This window comes from Chrysochloris asiatica, unplaced genomic scaffold, assembly GCF_000296735.1.
Source record: "Chrysochloris asiatica unplaced genomic scaffold, ChrAsi1.0 scaffold00161, whole genome shotgun sequence".
In the NCBI taxonomy this organism is placed as follows: domain Eukaryota; kingdom Metazoa; phylum Chordata; class Mammalia; order Afrosoricida; family Chrysochloridae; genus Chrysochloris; species Chrysochloris asiatica.
Window position 1 is genome coordinate 5,977,674 of NW_006408679.1, and position 19,916 is coordinate 5,997,589.

The 19,916-nt window shown below is 39.3% G+C and overlaps 1 protein-coding gene across 1 annotated transcript in view; it reads left to right on the forward strand.

Moving 5' to 3' along the window:
• The window catches only part of NVL (nuclear VCP-like), a 147,330-nt gene extending 127,721 nt beyond the window's left edge, over positions 1-19,609 (forward strand). The window contains exons 20-23 of the mRNA XM_006871163.1: positions 975-1,051; positions 5,959-6,047; positions 10,131-10,201; positions 19,565-19,609. Of these exons, the coding sequence (XP_006871225.1) occupies positions 975-1,051; positions 5,959-6,047; positions 10,131-10,201; positions 19,565-19,609 (282 nt within the window). The remainder of the gene's footprint in view (positions 1-974; positions 1,052-5,958; positions 6,048-10,130; positions 10,202-19,564) is intronic.
• The last annotated feature ends 307 nt before the right edge of the window (positions 19,610-19,916 follow it).

Consider the following 19,916-nt stretch of genomic DNA (forward strand, 5'->3'; position numbering starts at 1 on the left):
GGCCACACGTCCAGCATAAACAGCCACCATCAGAAGAAGGCCGGGAGGGAGGAGACCGGCTGGGGACCCCATATGCAAGACGTTGCCAGACCACCACCTGCTCTAAGGTGACCAAGCAGGGTCACTATAATATGCCATATGTTTTAAGTCACTAAAAACAGTTTGTTTTCCTCTGCAATTTAAGTCACTAAAAATGTTACTAAATTCATACCGTAGGTATGAGAGGTGCTGTGTTAAGTATTGCTGGAATTCCAAAACTGTACCGATACTTGTCACTTCTAGCATCTCTTTGATGTAAACTGGAGAATTGGCACCAAGTCAGAGATGAATTTTAGATTAAGGATCAAGAAAAACGTACTGAGCTCAGAGTACTCCGGCTGGGTTTTATTGGCTAGCAGGTCACTGCTTGTTCTCTCCCATCCAGCTTCCACAATATTCCTCCTCTCAGCTGGGTGCAGCATATGCACATCGGAACTTGTTTTTGTTGCTGTTAGGTTCCATGTAGTCGGTACAGACTTACAGCGACTGTGTGCACAGCAGAACGAAACACTGCCTGATCCTGGGCCAACCTCACTACTGTTGCCACGCTTGAGTCCATTGATGCTGCCACCTGGCCAATCCATCTCATTGGGAATCACTGCTAAAGTTTTTGTTGTAATCCGCAAAGAAAGCATGTGTATCTTCACCTTGAGGGTGCCTTTTTTACGTATTTCTTACACATTTTTTTGACACTTTGTTTTGGTTGCAACAGCACCCACAGTCTTCAGACTTCATGAACATAAATTGTTTGCCTTTTTAGCTTTCCTGAATTTTTAATCTGTTTCTTACGTATTTCTCAAAACTGAAATTTGTAAAAATCTTATAATGATGGTCTGGGAGTCAGTTCACTTGGTCAAGTAGCCATTACTATGTGGAATAATTATACTGATCTCTAAAGCCTCAATGAAAAATCTTCATTTTTCTCTTGTATTTAGAATGGTACCAAACCCCCACTGGATGCAGATGTAAATTTGGATGCTATTGCTGGTGACCTCCGCTGTGACTGCTATACGTAAGTATTTAAATCTCAAGTCAGTTAAACTTTTTGACCCAGGGAGCATTAGCACCAACCAACATTTTCAGCTTCTCAGGTTTCTTGGGAGGTTGCTATCCCAGTTATAGCATTTGCTGCCCCCTAGTAGGGGCTTGCATAACTGTGTGAATCTGAAGAAACGGGCCTTACCCCTCCAATCCTACCTGCAGAGTCCACGTGAGACATATTATCTCAAACAGTTTTTGCCCCTTGTTCAGCACGCCTTCCGTTACTAAAAAATCATATGGTATCAACAAGAAATTCAAACCAAAAAATAACTTGGCCATTAAAGGGTAACTCTGAGGTTCAATTTCTTCATGTATAAAATGAGGGGAAATGATGCCCACCTCACCAGGTTTAGGGAGGATTAAATGAAGTTTCACACAAAACACCTAATATAGAATCTGGCATTTCTATGCTGCTATTTCCTCATGAAGGGAGGAACCATTTTGAGCCTTGAAAGGAATTCCTGGAAATAGGAGTCCTTCCATATGGTTCTTGGTACTCCACTGCTCTAAGCACTGTTGCTGCCATTCACAAATTTTGTCTGTTGTAACAAAATAGTTGAGCACACATTTCACTACTTGCTGCCAAAATGCCCAGGTCCTTCAATGTTTAATAGAGAACAGTGTCCCTGTGCCACATTTGCCAAACCTCAGATAGCCTTTTTCACAGCACACATAGTAACACACACAGCCTATAGTAAAAGCAGAAAACCAGACATTTCTGCCTTTGCTGTTGCTTTGGTCTTTCCTCATATGCATTTTAAGAAAATTTGTTTTTTCCAGTTTGGAACATAGGGAAGAAAATGAAACTGAAGTTTAACAGACATCTTTCCCTTCAGGCTTGTTTTTTAATAGAAGCCTTGTTGGTTATATACAAAATGCTTCCCACACCATTCCCCTAGGGCAGGGGTAAGGCACCTTTTTTCTGCCAAAGTTTTTAACATCGTTCGTGGGCCATATGAAATTATCAACTTAAAAATTAGCCAGCTATTTAGTCAGACATATAATTAACTCACCCCTAATGGGATAGCTGGAGTCCTGGTGTGGCGCTGTGGGTTAATGCGCTGGACTGAAAAGCCACTTTGAACTTCAAGGTTGACGGTTCCAGTTCACCAGCTACTCCTTGGAAACCCAAAACAGTGTCGCTGTGAGTCAGTACCGACTTGATGACACTTAACAACAATGGGATAGTTGGAACTGTGATTTCCTTGGCTGGGCCAGACCAAATGATTTCTTGGATAAAGCACTGGACCACAAGGTTTGTGGTTCAAACTCCCCAGTTATTCCTTGGAATCCCTACACAGTGTCACTATGAGTGGGAATCAACTTGATGACACTTAACAACAATATTGTTGTCCTCTGATCAGACGGTCCCCACCTCTGCCCTAGGGCAAGTCTAAATAACGTGGTATTCCCCAAGACCAAGTAAGTCAGTATGGAGTTTTCAAAATCTTCTAGGTCCACAAAAGTCTGCTTTTTGGCAGTCTAAGTTTATATTCAAAGGAAATACCCACTGACAATCATCTGGCACTCTGAATTATTTCCAGATTGCCCTCATCGGTAATCATGGCTCACTTTGCAAAGGCAGGGAGGGGCTGACTAAAGGACCCTGCAACTTAAAGAACGATTTGTATCTCCCCTTGGTGGACATCACCTTTTTAATTAAATGATCTCACTGTTGTAGGGAAAGAAAAAAAGACCAAAAAGCTAGTCATTTGCAGTTTGCGTGCTAAAATTCAGAGATTTTCATGAGTTACAGAGGTAGATTTGATGGCAGCATTCCCTGGGCTCAGACCTCGGGGTTTTACCAGGTAGAGTCTCGGCAAGTAAAGGGACTGGGGCTGAAGGTGAATGGAGTGTGTTTTTATTTTAAAGCGGCTGCCCCCACTGTTTGAGAGATAATATACTGGTGGAGTCTTCGGTGACCTGTTTACATTAGCTTATTTATGTTGCCTCTGCATCTCTTTAGATTCAACATTAAGAAATGAATTCCCTACTATGTGTTATCATTAAATGGTTTTTATAGTACCAGCACTTAATCAAAAGAAACAGTGTGTATTCAGTTAAGAATCCAAGCTCTGTTGATTTTCAGTTTTATATGTTAAGTAGATTGTCAACCTTATAGAATAAATAAGCTTAGTATCTAGAAATAAACCTTTTATCACCAAATTCAAACTTTTTTCAAAGCTACTATAAGAATTCTGATAAAGTTAGAATGTTTTGAAACCCCAGTCAGCACCAGTGTATTTTATATAACTCAGCTTTGCTAATTCTTCATATTATTAAAGGAAGACTTGTGATTTCTGGTCATTTGTAAAGTAATTTATAACGCGTTCATTTAGCTTAAGCTCAAATCAATTTCATCAAAGCCCTTTTTTAGCCTTTATATTTTTCCATTTTGAACTTGAAGCCCTGTATGACATTTTATATAAGATTAGTTTAAACATTATGCAACATATGAATGTATCAGTAAGCACTTTAACATAGCCCTGGTAAATGGAAATATTACAACAAACTTCAACTGCTTTTAAAGTTTAGAAGTGATCTCTAACTGATTGGACATTTTAGACTTATTTACATTAATAGTGGAGCTCTGGTGTGACTGTGAGCTAAAACTAAAGCACCGAACCACAAGGTTGGTTTGAGCCACAAAGTTGGCGGTTCAAATTTACCAGCTGCTCCATGGAAATCCTATACAGGGTTGCCATGAGTCGGAACCAACTTGAGGACATTTAAGAACAACAACATGCTAGCATTAATACAGTGAAACCTATGCGACCCTGATCGCTACCTGGCTGCCTTGTTTTTCAAGTTCTGGAAATTTTCTGCCTTTGACAGGCCTTACCACTGTCTTGTTCACTCAGTTTATTGAAAAAATATTTGAGGCATCTTCTTTGACAAGTTTCCACCTTATACAGGTGCTGGGTTTCATAGGTTTTACCATATCTGTAGCTAATGAAAGGAACCCTGGTGGCACTGTATGTAAAGCATTAGGCTGCTAACTGCAAGTTCAGTTTTTCAGACCCACCATTCATTCCAAGGGAGAAAGATAAGGTTTTCTGCTCTGTAAAGGTTTAAATTCTCTGAAACCCTATGTTGGCTCTCTGTAAGTCGGAATTGGCTCCATCCATAACAGTGGGCTTGATTCTTTGTTATAGCTAGTGAAGTGTTACAAAAACCAGGTAGGACAATTTGATGAATTGACCTATACTTATGGATGTAGTAGCTCAAAATACCAACTGAGAGGGAAGTCGTCTTTACATCAAGGATCAATCCTGTCCCCTCTGTACACACTGGCTTACAAGTTTTCAAGATGGAGTTTAATTTCAGAGTGTGCAGGGGAAGGTAGAATCCCCACTGATTAGTTTTCATCTTGTCTAGATGGGTCTGGTGAAAGGAGATGGAGATAAGATTCTTATGATTCAGTAGTGAGTAATTGTTATCATGACTAATTGCAATTGTTGCAACTGTAAAGGTAGAGGTTCTGTAACAAACGGAATAGTTAATCTTTCAGTCCAGGAACAGAGGACCCTAGAACCATCAAGGGAGAAGAGCACGAGCAGAATGTAAGACCCTATCCAGAGATGTAGGCAGAGATGAGGACATGGAGAGACAGAGAGTAGCTGAGGACTCTAGACTCATGGAAAGAGAAAGACTGAGTGCTGGCGGCCAAGAGGCAGGCTTGCAGAATATGTCCTTTGGTTGTTTAAATGATTATATATTCCTGAGTGTTTTGGTGTACACATCTCCCCGTGCCTCCTCCAACGGGCCAGGGGGAAAAAAACAAAATAGAGGGAATAGCAGCAAATACTGTTGAATGATGATACAAGGAGGAGATTGTAATCATTGCAGTGAAACATTGAGTATAAAACCGATGTTCTCCCATGTAAACTGTCACTCAATTCACAATAAAAATTTCAAAACAAAACAAAACAAACACCATGTGGGAGCCATGTCAGACTTCCTCTGGCTTCACAAGGGGGAAAGAGAATCAAACTCAAAAGCAGCTCACAGCTGATTGGAGGTCAGACATGCTTCTACCCTGCAACTTTCTTTACCCTATTCTGACATAACCATTCCTCCCACAGCACTCTCTGCTTCACATCTGGGTTTGGTAATTCATTGCAGTGGCCACACAGAACTCTTAACAGTACTCATAATTTTGGGGTTTACTAGGGAAGTAAACAGAATCAGAAAAACTCAGGACACAGCAGTTTTCCAGTCAGAGACGGCTCTTGTCAGCAATACTACAGGCACACCTCATTCCTTTCTTTGACGTATCAGCCATGTGGTCCCTTAGCCTCTGCCTTATGCAGGCAAGTGTTAGAAAACTCTTTTAGCCAGTCTGTGAACCATTCTCCTGCCTGGAGGCACTCAGCTGTACTCTGTCCATGGGCCTAGAGCCATAGACGTTGTCTCTCCAGTCCACCATTTGCCAGCTTCTACTGTCGCTGATTTTCTAGGTAGGGGTCTCATGCTCTTCCTTTTTGATGTTCCTGGGGATGTATGTGCCTGCTTCTCAGATGGCTCCTTTAAACCTAGCTGGATGGCAAAACTCAGCCAATCCCAGCCTTAAGAGTCCTATACAATCACTTATTGGGAATTAAGACTCTCAGGTAAATTTCAAGGTGCCACAGATGTAATATCTATGACCCATTGCATTTGTTTCCTCTATCATTTCTTTTCTTAAAATTAGGTTAAATACTTAAAAGACTATTAAAACTTCTTTCCCACTGAATCATTATCAATTTTTGCTCTGTTTATTGGTCAGTTTCCTTGTTAAATTTTTTAATAATGTGATTTAATAGAAAATTGTTATTAGACTTTTTTCTGTTCTCTTGTAGTGTCTAAGAATAAATAAGAGCACTTCTTTTATTGTAGGGGTGCAGATCTGTCTGCTTTGGTGCGGGAAGCTTCTCTCTGTGCCCTGAGACAAGAAATGGCAAGACAGAAGAGTGGAAATGAAAAAGGTATGATTCTCCCCAAATCTCTTCAATTCTAATGATCACTCTGGATGCTGAGACAGCTCTCTGTCTCCGTGACCTGGCAAATAACCGTAGCATCATTTCCTAACATCTATTATCTGTGATGCTAAAGTTACATTTTTCTGATGAGACCTTTAGAAACTGTTCTGGAGTACTGTGCAGCCTCTGGGGCTGACAGTTCATCGCAAAGCTCTTTGTTATTGTTTATATGCCATTGAATTGGTTCTGGCTTATAGCAACCCTGTAGAGCGTTTCAAGGAGAATTTAAATCACCAACCTTGCTGTTAGCAGTCTAGTGCTTATCCTATACCTCCATACCAGAACTCTTTAATTTGTATTGATTTTTTCATTTTCACTGATTTTCCGTTTTTTGTTGTTGGTTTTTTTTTCTCTTTTTTCCTTTGGATATCAAGAATCTTGAGGTAAATTTATAGCAACTATTCATGGCTCATTTTTGTCAACACACATGTCTTAATTATGAAGTCCCTGCTTTTTTTGTTATTAATTTCCTGATTCAGTTATCTGAACTTTTATTGTAAGCCACTTAGAAATTCTTTTTGGAAATGGGTAGGATATAAATAAATAAAATTAGAATATCTTGTAAAATGCATCCTGTGGTAGAAAACTAAACCTCACTGATGACTATCTGGGAGTCTGTTTTATCACTGAAAACTAACAGGCCCTGATCATGTATTGTCTGCTGCTTGTAATCCTGTTTAAGGGGTCCCGGTGGTGCATTGGGTAAGTGTTTGGCTGCTAACTGTGGCTTGAACCCACCTTGGCTCCGCAAGAGAAAGATTTGGCGGTCTAGTCCCTTGAAAAGTAAAGATTTGGAGACCCTACGGGACAGTCTACTCTGTCAAAGGTCTCTATGAATCAGAATCGTCTTGACAGCAGGGGGGCCTGTCTACATTCCTGTGTATGTGTGTGTACAGATATACATATATGCATGCACACACAAAGGGGGCTTCGGTAAGTTTATGGGGAAATGGAATTGAAAAATAGTGGAATTTTACCATGAACTTTTCATAGCCCTTTGCCCAGAGATACACATGTATGTGTGTATAAATATAGATGCATGTGAGGGTAAGTCAGAAAGTATTGCTACTAGGGTTCCAGTTCATACATACACAGGTTTATTCCGAACAAAATGTGTTTAAACATGTCTCTGTGATCAGTGGATGCCTGCAGGCAAGTTCTCTCAGTAATACACTTTTAGTTTAATTATTTGTTGTTGTTGTTAAGTGCCGTCGAGTCAGTTCCAACCCATAGCAAACCTGTACAAGGTTACCGAGGGTGTAATTCTTTATGGGAGTAGAAAGCCTCATCTTTCTCCTGTGGAGTGGCTGGTAGTTTCGAACCGCTGACCTTAAGGTTCGCAGCCCAATTCGTATTCACTACGCGACCAGAGCTCCTTATAGTGCCTTCAAAAAGAAGCATACATTTTGTACCATGGAAAAAATGAGTTTGAGGTCAGGTCTAATAAGTCAGACGGACATCTTTCCAAAACTTTGAAGCTTTGCATCAAGTTACAGGAATGCTGCCCCACATAAAGCAAATCTTTAGTTGAATCAAGTATTTTAAGGAAGGTCAGGAAGACCTCAAAGATGAACAAGCAGAGGAAAGATCATCAGCCTCAGTTAACGAAGAAACTGTGCCTGAAATCTTGAAACGGGTAAAAGAAGACTTCAGAATTGGACCATTGATGTGATAGCTGGTTTCACATGATTCGGCACTTTCCATTTTAAGAGAACATCTTGGTTTCCACAGGCTCTCAAAGCTTAATGAGTGCCAACAAAAGGGTTGTGTGAAGATCAGCAAACTCAAAGATCTCTTGCCATCAATCTTTTAAGTAGGAGCCTAGCCAATAAAAACAATTTAATGGAACAAAGCGTTCCATTAAATCTTTTAAGCATCAATCTTTTAAGCAGTATCTTATCATCAATCTTTTAAGCAGGAGCCAAGCTAATAAAGTCAATTTAATGGAACAAATCATAACCAGGTACAAGTTTAGGATTTACCATTATTAGCCAGAGAGCCAAGCCCAAGCAAAACAATCGCTTTCTAGAGGATGTGCTGGGCCATTTAAACTCAGGGCAGAGAGATTAACTCAGAAAATTAAGGTGACTGTTTGGGATTCCCAAGGGGTAATCTTGGTAGATTTTCTTGAACAATACAGCACTAGCATGGGGATTTATTATGAAGAAGTTTTAAGAAAACAGAAAACTACAATGGTGAGGAAAAGACTAGGAAAATTGTGCCTAGACATTTTTTTTTTATCATGACCCTATACTTATTCATTCTTCAGGGGCAGTAAGGGCTCTCCTGTAAGAATTTCATTGGGAAACATTAGCTCATCCACTCTCTAGTCCTGATCTTGCCCCTTCAGACTTCTTTCTGGTTCTAAAATGCAAGGAATATGATTTCATTCCCTAGAGGATACCAAAACTGCTGTTTTGACTCGGTGTAAATCTAAGAGTGCAGAATTCTGTAGAGAAGTGTTGTTTAGAGCTGTCGAGTCAATTCTGACTCATAGCAACACTGTATAAGGTTTCCAAGGAGTGGCTAGTGGGCTTGAACTACTACTGATCTTGTGGCTAGTAGTCCAGTGCTTTTCCTACAGTGCCACACCAGAACTCCTTGTGGGGGGAAGGGCAAAGGAGATGGAAACATTGCTTATTGAAGTGTATAGATCTAGATGGAGGGTATATTGAGAGACAGTAGGTTCACATTTTTATATTTTTGTTTCAGAGTTTCCATGATTTTGAGCAATACTTTTTACTTACCATTGTATGTATGTGTGAGTCTTTATAAATGTAATAAATTCTCACATCCTACTTTCCTGCTGCTTTCATGTTACCTTACTTGGATTTTAGCTTATTATACTGTTGTCGCTGTTTTTAAGTGCCGTCAAGTCAGTTCCGACTCATAGCAACCCTGAATAGGGTTTCCAAGACTGTAAATTGTTACAAGAACAGAAGGCCTCATCTTTTTGTGGAACTACTAGTAGTTTCTAAATGCTGACCTTGAGGTTAGCAGTATCTGGAGCCCTGTAGGATATGTATGCACTGGACCACAAGATCGGTTTGAACCACAAAGTCAAACTCACCAGCCAATCCTAGAAAACCCTATCTATACAGAGTCACTGAGTCAGAAATGACTCTATGGCACTTAACAACATCTAATATCTGGGAGTGTGGTAGCTCCATAGCATAAGCACTAGACTGTGAATCACAGATTCGGCAGTTCAAGTCCACAGGCTGGTCCACAGGAGAAAGATGAGGCTTTCTGCTTCCACAAAGATTGGTTTAAAAGCCTTGGAAATCCTATACAGGGGCAATATGAGTCAGAACCAACTCAGCTGCACTTAACAACAACAATCTAATATCTAATATATTTTTAATATAAATTGTTGTGTAAGTTGTCAATAACATTCTTACCCAAGTCTTATTTAAAATGTAACTGTTTGATTTACTGGTATGGTGCTGTAGGATAAGGACTATACTGCTAGCCTCAAGGTAGGTGGTTCAAACCCACCAGCTGTTCCTTGGAAACCCTATATAAAGTCACTGAGTTGGAACTGACTTAATGGTATTTAACAACAACAATATGGAATGCCATAACATCAAAAAGAATTATAACCCCTTCTAATTCAGTGTTGGAACACTGTGACACCATAATATCTACTTAAGTATTTTTTAGTAACAACTACAGAATTCTACCTTTTCATTCCTAGTTAAATTATTTGAAATATCTTAAAAAGAGAACAATTTTGATTCTTCTTTATCTGCATCACCCGTAAGTTAAGGTAACAATGCAAAAAGGTTCTACAAAGGGGTACCTATTTATGAGTAGTAGAGAATGTATCTTTGGTTAATACTGGATTAAAATCTGATGAACAGAATATATCTGGCTTGGATATTGTTCTGAAAAGGACTATACCCTGTCTCATTGGTAATTGCATCAGTGATCCCTTGAAGGTTTGGAGGTCCGTCAGTCTCCCAGAGGAAACTAAATCACAATTAGCATACTAAACCAAGATTTGTATATTTATGTATTTGTTCGCAGGTGAGCTAAAAATCAGTCTTAAACATTTTGAAGAGGCCTTCAAGAAAGTAAAACCATCTATATCAAAAAAGGTAAGAAATGCCCTTAAATATATAGAGAAAATAGACTAGAATTGAGACCAGGTAGATATGAATTAATGAATTATGAAACTCCCTTTTTTAGGTTATATTTTATATACCTTCTCTTCCAAAGTGGAAAGAAATTGCTTTTGCACTTTGATGCAAAAACAAGCAAAACACTTGCCTTATGAAAGTGTGGTGTGTGTGTGTGTGTGTGTTTTTTTTACTTGTGAATTGAGTGAAAATTTTCACATAAGAACATCAACTTTACATTCAACAAATTAGGTACTTTGTTTCATCTTCCTGTAACAACACTTATCCTACTTTCTCCCTGTGGCTCCCTGTATACATCTTAATATTTCACAAATGAACAAAACAAAAATATTTTATGTATACATACAAAACAAAAACTATATAGTCATTTTAATGTCCATACGAGGAAAGGGCAACTTAGACATTGGCTACCTAAATGGAGGAACTATAAAGGCACAAAGTGACTGGCTTACAAATATTCAAGAGGGAGTTTAGTTTCAGAGTGTGCAGGGGAAGGTAGAATCCCCACTGAATAGTTTTCATCTTGTCTAGACAGATCTGGTGAAAGGAGATGGAGATAAAATCCTTATGATTCAATAGTGCATAGTTGTTATAACTAATTGCTACTGTCACAACTGTAAAGGTAGAAGTTTTGTAACAAAAACAGGGAGTAGTTAATCTTACAGTCCAAGAACAGAGGACCCTAGGACCATCAAGGGAGAAGAGCACAAGCAGATGTGAGACCCTATCTAGAGAAGCAGCAACACCAGAGATGGAGGCAGAGGTGAGGACATGGAGAGAGAAAGAGCAGCTGAGGACTCTAGACTCAGAGAAAGAGAGGGACTGGGTGTTGGTGGCCAGGAGGCAGGCTTACAGAATGTGCCCTTTGGTTGTTTAAATAATTATATATTCCTGAGTGTTTTGGTGTACATCCCGCCACTCCCAACCCTCAAAAAACAGAGGGAATAGGAGCAATAACTGTTGAATGATGATGCACAGAGGAGATTGTAATCATTTCAATGAAACCATGAGTGTAAAACCGATACTCTCCCATGTAAACTATCACTCAGTTCACAATAAAAACTTTTTAAAAAGTCCATGTGAGAGTATTCTTGAAAGGTTTTCATTTCCCATGTTTCTTAGAGACTGAACTATACCTTTCCCAACTAGATCTCTCTAGTACTTACTCAGAGATTAAAGGACCTTTAGTGTCGGTTTCCACAATCTTTGATTTTCTAATCAATCTCATTTAAGTATTAGTTGACCTCCCCCACCCTTTGTAATAAATGGTTTCTTCCTTCTCAGAGCTACACGGTACCCAAATTAAGCCTGAAGGGCTTATCAGTACGTTTCAGAAAGTGAAATTATCTTCAGTTCTGAGTTGCAATAGGATTTTAAAAGTCACTGTGGCTTTTCCTCACTTAAAATGTCAAGTTTCACATATTTATTTCTGACTGTGTTAAGGCATCATGTTTGTAATAAGTTCAGATGGTGGTGGTGGTTATGTGCCGTGGAGTTGGTTCTGACTCATAACGACCCTGTACGGAGTTTCCGAGGCTGTAAATCTTTACGGGAGCAGAATGCCTCATCTTTCTCCCACAGAACAGCTGGTTGTTTCGAACTGCTGACCTTTAGGTTTGCAGCCCAATTCGTAGCCACCATGCTTCAGGTGGTTGTTCATTAAATGAAGTCTGTTTGCTGTGACACAAAGAGGGTTGGTAGATAAATATCCAACACCACCCAAAATGTCTTGGATAATGTTGTATAAACTTTATGCTTCTGGATATCTTATTGTTTCATGGGAGTTACTGATGTGGCTTAACCTTTAAAAATAAACACCTGAGTCCCTGGGTGCTGTAAATGGTTAACAAGCTCAGCTGCTAACTCAAAAGTTGGAAGTTCCATCCACCCAAAGATGCATTGGAAGAAAGTCTTTGTTATCTACTTATTAGAAATCAGCCTTTGAAAACCCTGTGGAGCATAGGTCTTCTTTGACACACATGGATTCACCATGTGTTAGAATCAACTCTATGAAGACAACTGGGTTTTTTTTGGTTTCCTGACTCTCAAGGAAGTTTAGTATGCAGTAGTCATGAGAACCTGTTTATTTAAATCATCAGCTATTTTTCACTCCCAGAGTCACATTTCTTAATGTTATTGATTGAAAAGTAAGTCAAAGTCTAAAACGATTTAATGTCCAGAGTTGCTGGTTGCAGTACCCCAGTCTTACTCTCAGTGTTGTAAGTCACTGCTGTCATGTGAGCTGTAATAACCAGTTAAGAGACATGGTCTTTTTCAAATTTATGACTGACTGCTTTTTCAGGTAGAGTAATGTAAAAGTCTGTTTGAACCTAAAATAACTCCTTCACAAAATAAAGGAAAAAGTAGTCTGCATTTTTGTGTATCTTATTTTACTGAACAACTTTGAATAAAATAGTCTTACTAATTAAAATCAGTTATAATTTTGTAGTTAATTTTATTGGCACTTCTTATTCAAATTAGCAGTAGACTAGTAATAAAAAGTATCTTGCCAAAGATTTAATAAGTTTTAAATATTTTATTTGTTTTTGCCACCACAGCTCCTGAGACCCCCAAGAAACTTCCTTTATTTAAAAAAAAAACTTCAAAAAAAATTTTTTTACATATACAGTCGAATCACACCCTCAGTGTTGCACAACCATCACCACTACCCATTTCCAAATCTTTTTTTGTCTTTCACTCTCCTTCCTCTTTTTTCTCGTTTTTTTTTTTATTCTTTTGCTAGAAAGTTCCCCCAATTGTTTGTCCCAATGAGAAAACACTGCTACCTTTAAAGTACCTGGGCAAAGAAAATAAGACCATTAGACTGCTAACTTGCAAGGCCAGCAGCAATCAACTAGCTTCTCCTTGGAATGCTATGCTGGGTTGCTACAGCTTAGAACCAACGACACTTGACAACAGTAACTAATAGTCATGAGCGTTTTTTCATATGTTTGTTGGTCTCCTAAATGTCTTCTTTGGTGAAGTGTCTGTCCATGTGCTTTGCCCAGCTTTTAATTGGATTGTCTTCTTGTTCTACAAATTTTGGAGAGTAGTCTTGTTGCAGACCGTGTAAATCTGGTCAGAAGTTCGAGGCCCACAGGGCCTGAGACAATGCAGGCCGCAGGCTCTGAGGAACAGATCTAGCCACCTGGCAGTTAATAGCAAATTGTTTTTCATCTTAGTGTTCAGTTATATTTATTAATTGCATACATGAAGCCCTTGATATCCACAGATAAATGTAATATTTTCCTAAAAGCCAAGACTGTAAAATTCCAAACAGGCAAAGTTCTTCCCTCAGAGAATGCATTCAAAGTAAATTGGGTGGCTCCCCAGTCTCTGTTCCAAGGACAATAGGAATGCCCTCTCTAAAGTGTTTCCAGGTGTAGCCCATTCACTCAGGTGCCTCTTTTCCTGAAGAACCTGGGCTGGGCAGCTGACACAATGGGAATCCTCCCAGTCCTCCTTTTCCTCCCTCCATTTGAGGCTAGGTGCTAAAAGGTATGTTAATTAAGCTTGAGAAACCAAGTTGCAGTCATGAGATTCGAACCTGCAAAGTATGATGTAAACTTGCCTGAATGTCTGGAAAAATAAGATTGACAGCTGTACCTTGTTTTAGTCCCTCCTAGCTTTGTGTATAGTTCCTCCCCTAAATAAAAGGAAGGCGCAGAACGAATCCAGGGGCATTACGACTGGCAAGGCGTGCTTTACAGCATGCAGGGGGCTCAGTCTAGCATTGCAACCATACTGCCTGCTTAGCCAAGAGGTTTACTATGCGCAGGATATTACAGCCTTCCTGGCTGAGATGTTTGCAATGCAGGATCTGCCTGATGCCAGTCCAGCATTCACCCTGGTTTCAGGGTGCCGCCTCTTTTTCTCTCTCTTTGCGTCTCTGTGTCTCTTTTGCTATTTCTATTGCCACCAGGTATCTCCACCTCATGAACCGAACCCCTATGTCAAGGCCAGTCCCCGACGTAGTCTATTTGATATGTCATTGCCATTTTTTTTCCACAGCCTGTGAGTTCTCATCTTACTCTTTTGGTGAATTCTTTTGATGTTAATCCAGCCACCTTTGTTTCTCTGGTTAGATTTATTCTCAGTTGATCTTTAACAAAGGACCAAAACACATGAACACATAATGTCCAATTTTTAGGAGGTCTTAGTTATCTATTTTGTCTTCTGCTGTTTGTGTGTTTTCATTTATGTTTCATAGTGTTTTTATGCCATGCATCAGAATCCCTAGGTTTGCCCTTATTTTTTCATTAATGATCTTTATATTTCTAGGTTTTATATTTAGGTCTTTAATCAGTGTTGAGTTTGTTTTTGTATATGGTATGAGATACGGGTCTTGTTTCAGTGTTCTGCAGATGGATTTCCAGTATTACCAGCACCATTTGTTGAAGAGACTATCTTGTCCTTATTTAATGTTTGTGTGCTTTGTCAAATATCAGCTCAGTTGAGGTGGCTGGATTGCCTTCTGTGTTCTCAGTTCTGTTCCACTGATTTATGTGTATTTCATTGTGCCATGCTATTTTGATTACTGTGGCTGTGTAGTAGGTTTTTAGATCAGAAAATAAAAGTCTCCTAGCTCTTTTTTAACAATGTTTTGCTTATCTGGGATCTCCTTCCTTTCCATGTAAAGTTAGTGATTCGTTTTTCCATCTATTTTAAGAATACTGTTGGAACCCAGATTGTATCATATCTACAGACTGCTTTGGGTTGTGTTCACATTTTCACAATGTTAAGTCTTCCTATCCACAAGCATGGTACATTCTTCCATTTTTGTAGGTGACTTAGTTTCTTATATTATTGTTTTGTAGTTTTCTTTGCATACGTCTTTTGTTTCTCTGGTTAGATTTCCCAGCTGGTAGCGTAGTGGTTATTAATCGGGCTGCGAACCTTAAGGTCAGCGGTTCGAAACTACCAGCCGCTCCGCGGGAGAAAGATGAGGCTTTCTACTCCCGTAAGGATTTACACCCTTGGAAACCCTGTACAGGGTCGCTATGGGTCGGAACCGACTCGACAGCCCTTAACAACAACAACAACAACATAGTAAATAGGACTCCTGGTGTGGTGCTGTAAGATCAATACTGGGCTGTGAACCACAGGTCAGCAGTTCAAACCCAGCAGCTAGCTGCTCCTTGGAAACCCTATACAGGGTCACTGTAAATTGGAACCAACTCGATGGCATTTAACAACAACAACATTTTAAATGGTATTGCTTTCCTGATTTCCTTTTCAGATATCTTCTTATTAGTGTATATAGAATAAAGCTGATTTTTGGATGTTAGTCTTATACCCGGTCATTTTCCTGAATCCCAGTTCAATGAGGTCCAATAATTTTGGGGATTTTCTAAGTATAGGATCATATCATCTGCAAATAGAGGTTTTTAATTCTTTGCTAATTTGTAGTTGTTAAATGCTGTCAAGTCAGTTCCGATTCATAGCAATCCTGTATTGGGTTTCTGAAGGGCAGCTGGTGGGTTTAAACCGTTTATATTGCGGTTTAGCAGTCCCGTGCTTATCTTACAGCACCACACCACGACCCCTGTGCCAATTTCGATGTCTTTCATTTCCCTTTCTTGTCTTGTAACTCCAACTTTAACTCCCAGCACAATATTGAATTGTTATTACGCGCCATCAAATAGTTACCAATTTATAGCAACCCCATCCATGTACAACAAAACAAAACAGTGCCTGGTCCTGGGCCAGCCTCACAATCATTGTTACACCTGAGCCAATCACAGCCACTGCTGTGCCAGTCCTTCACATTGAGGATCTTCCCCTTTTTTTCTGACCCTCCACTTTCCCAAGCATTATATCCTTCTCCAGGGACTACTCCTTCCTGACAACATGTCTAAAATATGAAAGACAGCGTCTGGCCATTCTGGCTTCCAAGGAGCACTCTGGCTGTACTTCCAACACAGATCTGTTTGTTCTTTTGGCAGTCCACGGTACTTTCAATATTCTCCTCCAACACCATAACTCAAATGCGTCAAGTCTTCTTCAGTCTTCGTTATTGTCCAACTTTCACATACATATAAAGTTATTGAAAATACCATGACTTGAATCAGGTGCCCATTAGTCCTCTTTGCTTTTGAACCCTTTAAAGAGGTCTTGTGCAGCAGATTTTCCTAATGCAATACATCCCTTATTTCTGGACTGCTGTTTCTATAAGCGTTAGTTACTCCAAGCAAAATGAAGTCTTTGACAACTTCAATCTTTGCTCCATTTATATTGGTCCAGTTGTGAGGATTTTATTTTTTTTTACATTGAGGTTCAACCCATACTGAAGGCTGTGGTCTTTGATTTTCATCAGTAAATATTTTAAGTCCTCTTTGATTTCAGCAAGCAGAGTTATATCATCTGGATAGCATAGTTTGTTAATGAATCTTCCTCCAATCCTGGTATCATGTTTTTTATCATACAATGCAGCTACTTGTATTCTTTGCTCACTATGCAGGTTGAATAAGTATGGTGAAAGAATACAACCCTGTAGCACACCTTTCCTAATTTTAAACCTTTTAGTGTTCCCTTGTTCTGTTCGAACAACTGCCTCTTGGTCTATGTACAGGTTCCTCATGAGGACAATTAAGTATTCCAGAACACTCATTCTCCACAATGCTGTCATAGCTTGTCATGATCCATGCAATCGAAAGCCTTTGCGTAGTCAGTAAAGCACAGGTAAATATCTTTCTGGTATTGTCTGCTTTCAGCCAAGATCTATCTGACATTAACAGTGATATCCCTCATTCCATGTCCTCTTCTGAATCTGGCTTGAACCTCTGGAAGTTCTCTGTCAATGTTTGGTTGCAGCTGTTTTTACCTTTAGTAAAACTGTATTTACTTGGGATATCAATGATGTTGTCCAGTGATTTTAACATTCTGTTGGATCAACTCTCTGGAATGGGCACAAATACTGATCTCTTCTAGTCAGTTGGCCCCAGGTAGTTTTTCTCCAAATTTCTTGACATAGATGAATGAATTGCCTCCAGTGCCCCATCAGTTTGTTGAAAGATTTCAATTTGTGATCCATCTATTCCCAGTGCTTTGTTCATTGACAATCCCTTCAGTGCACCTTGGACTTCTTCCTTCAGGATCATTGGCTACCTCTTGAAATGGTTGTACATCAACCATTTCTTTTTAGTACAGCGACTCTGTGTATTCCTTCCATCTTCTCTTGATGTTTTCTGCATCATTCAATGTTTTGCCCGTAGACTCCTTCAATACTGCAAGTTGAGACTTGAATTTTTTCTTCAGTTCCCTCAGCTTGAGAAACGCTGAGCATGTTCTTCCCTTTTGGTGTTCTAACTCCAGATCTTTGCACATTTTGTTATAATATTTGACTTTTTCTTCTTTAGCTGACCTTTGAAATTTTCTGCTGAACTCTTGTATCTCTTCACTTCTTGCATTTGCCACTTCTTGCAATCTCTGCACTGGAGAACAAGTTTCAGAGTCTTGTCTTCCTTTTTTTTCTTGTCTTCTTAATGGCCTTTTCCTTTCTTCCTGTATGATGTTCTTGATTTCATCCCACAGCATTTCTGGTCTTTGGTCTTTAGTGTCTAATTCATCAAATCTGTTCTTCAGATGATCTTTACATTCAGGTGGTATATATTCAAGGTCATGTTTTGGCTCTCGTGGACTTGGTTTCATTTTCTTCAGCTTCAGTTTGAATTTGCATATGAACAAGTGATGCTCTGTTCCACAATCTGCCCCTGGCCTTGTTTTGACTGAGGATATGGAGCTTTTCTATCATCTCTTTCTACAGATATTTAAATAAATTTCATTTCTGTGTATTACGTCTGGTGAGGTCCATGTGTATAGTCGTCTCTTATGTTGCATGAAAAGGTATTCACAATGAAGAAGTCATTGGTCTTGCAAAATTCTATCATGGGATCTCCAGCATCATTTCTATCACCAAGGCCATAGTTTCCAACTACTGATCCTTCCTCTTTGTTTCCAACTTTGGCCTTCCAATCACCAGTAATTATCAAGACATCTTGATTGCATGTTTGATCAACTTCAGATTGAAGAAATTGGTAAAATTCTTCAATTTCATCATCACTGACTTTAGTAGTTGGTATGTACATTTGAATAATAGTGGCATTAACTGGTCTTCCCTGTAGGCACATGGATATTATCCTATCACAGACAGCATTGTACTTCATGACTGATCTGGATATGTTCTTTTTGTTGATGAATACAATCCCATTCCTCTTCAAGTTGTCATTCCCAGAGTAATAAACCATGTGATTGTCAGATTCAAAATGGCCAATACCAGTCCATTGCAGCTCACTAATGCCTAGGATATTGATGTTTATGAGTTCTATTTCATTGTTTACAATTTCTAATTTTCCTACACCCATACTTCATACATTCCATATTCTGAAGGGCCCAAAGTCTTTACTGCATTTGCATCATCATGGTCAACTCTACTTTGAGGAGGTAGCTCTTCCCCAGTCTCATTTGAGTGCCTTCTACCCTAAGGGGTTCATCTTCCAGCACTATATCTAACAACATTCTGGTGCTCCTTCTCATGTTTCAGTATTCGATAATCTCATGCTGACAGTGTTTCATTGCTATTCATAACGTTTTCAGTGACTAAATATTCTAAAGGAGTCCATCTCTCCTTCTTCCTAGTCTGTTTTCCTCTGGAAGCTCAGCTGAAACCTGTCGTTGGTGACCCTGCTGGTATTTTAAATACCCATGGCATAGCTTCCAGAATCACAGTAACACACAAGGCACCACAGTTCAACAAACTGACAGATGAGTGTCAGTATTGAATAGAAATGATGATAAAGGGTACTCTTGTCTGATTTCTCTTCAAAAGGTGAATGCTTCAGTTTCTTTATTTCTTACTTTGAAGTTTTGAAAAATTTTAAGTATTGGATATATTGGCATAGCTCCACATTTGCCACTTGCATCTCTTAACCTTGCTTTTTGTATATGGAAATCTAATTTACATACAGTGATATACGTGGGCTTATGGTGTGGTGCTGTTGGATCAGCCCTGGACTGCAAGCCACAAGGTCAACAGTTAAACCCACCAACTGCTCATTGGAAACAGACCCAATAACACTTAACAAAACTCAGAACTGTACAGTAATAATGTCTGCAGTGTTACTGTATGCATTGTTACTGTACAGTTCTGAGTTTTGGAGATCATGACAAGCTATGAACAACATTGTGAAGTATATGTATTCCAGAACACTTAATTGTGCTCGTGAGGAATCTGTACATGGACCAAGAGGCAGTTGTTCGAACAGAACATGGGTGCACTGAACAGTTTAAAATTTAAAAAGCTGTCCTCTTCTTTTCTCTCAGGATCAGTTGATGTATGACATGTTGCAGCGGTCCCTCAGTGGATGATGTTTCTAGCGGCCCTCGCAGGAATCCGTGCTTGGTACTGGTGAAGAAGCCATACGCTCAGGCTCCCACTTTTAACTTGGCTCAGATGTGGCTTCAAGGAAGAATTTTATTTTCAAGTTAATGAGACTGAGCCTGAACTGATGATCTTCGTAATTGATGATCTTCATATCTGGCCAGCCTTGTGTGGAAGCACCCTACCTCTTTTAAGAAAAAGGAAAATTTACAAACTGCTGAAATAAAAGAGCTGATCATTTTTCTAAATTAACTTTTATTTTGAAACATTTTAAACTGTACAGAACAGTTGCGA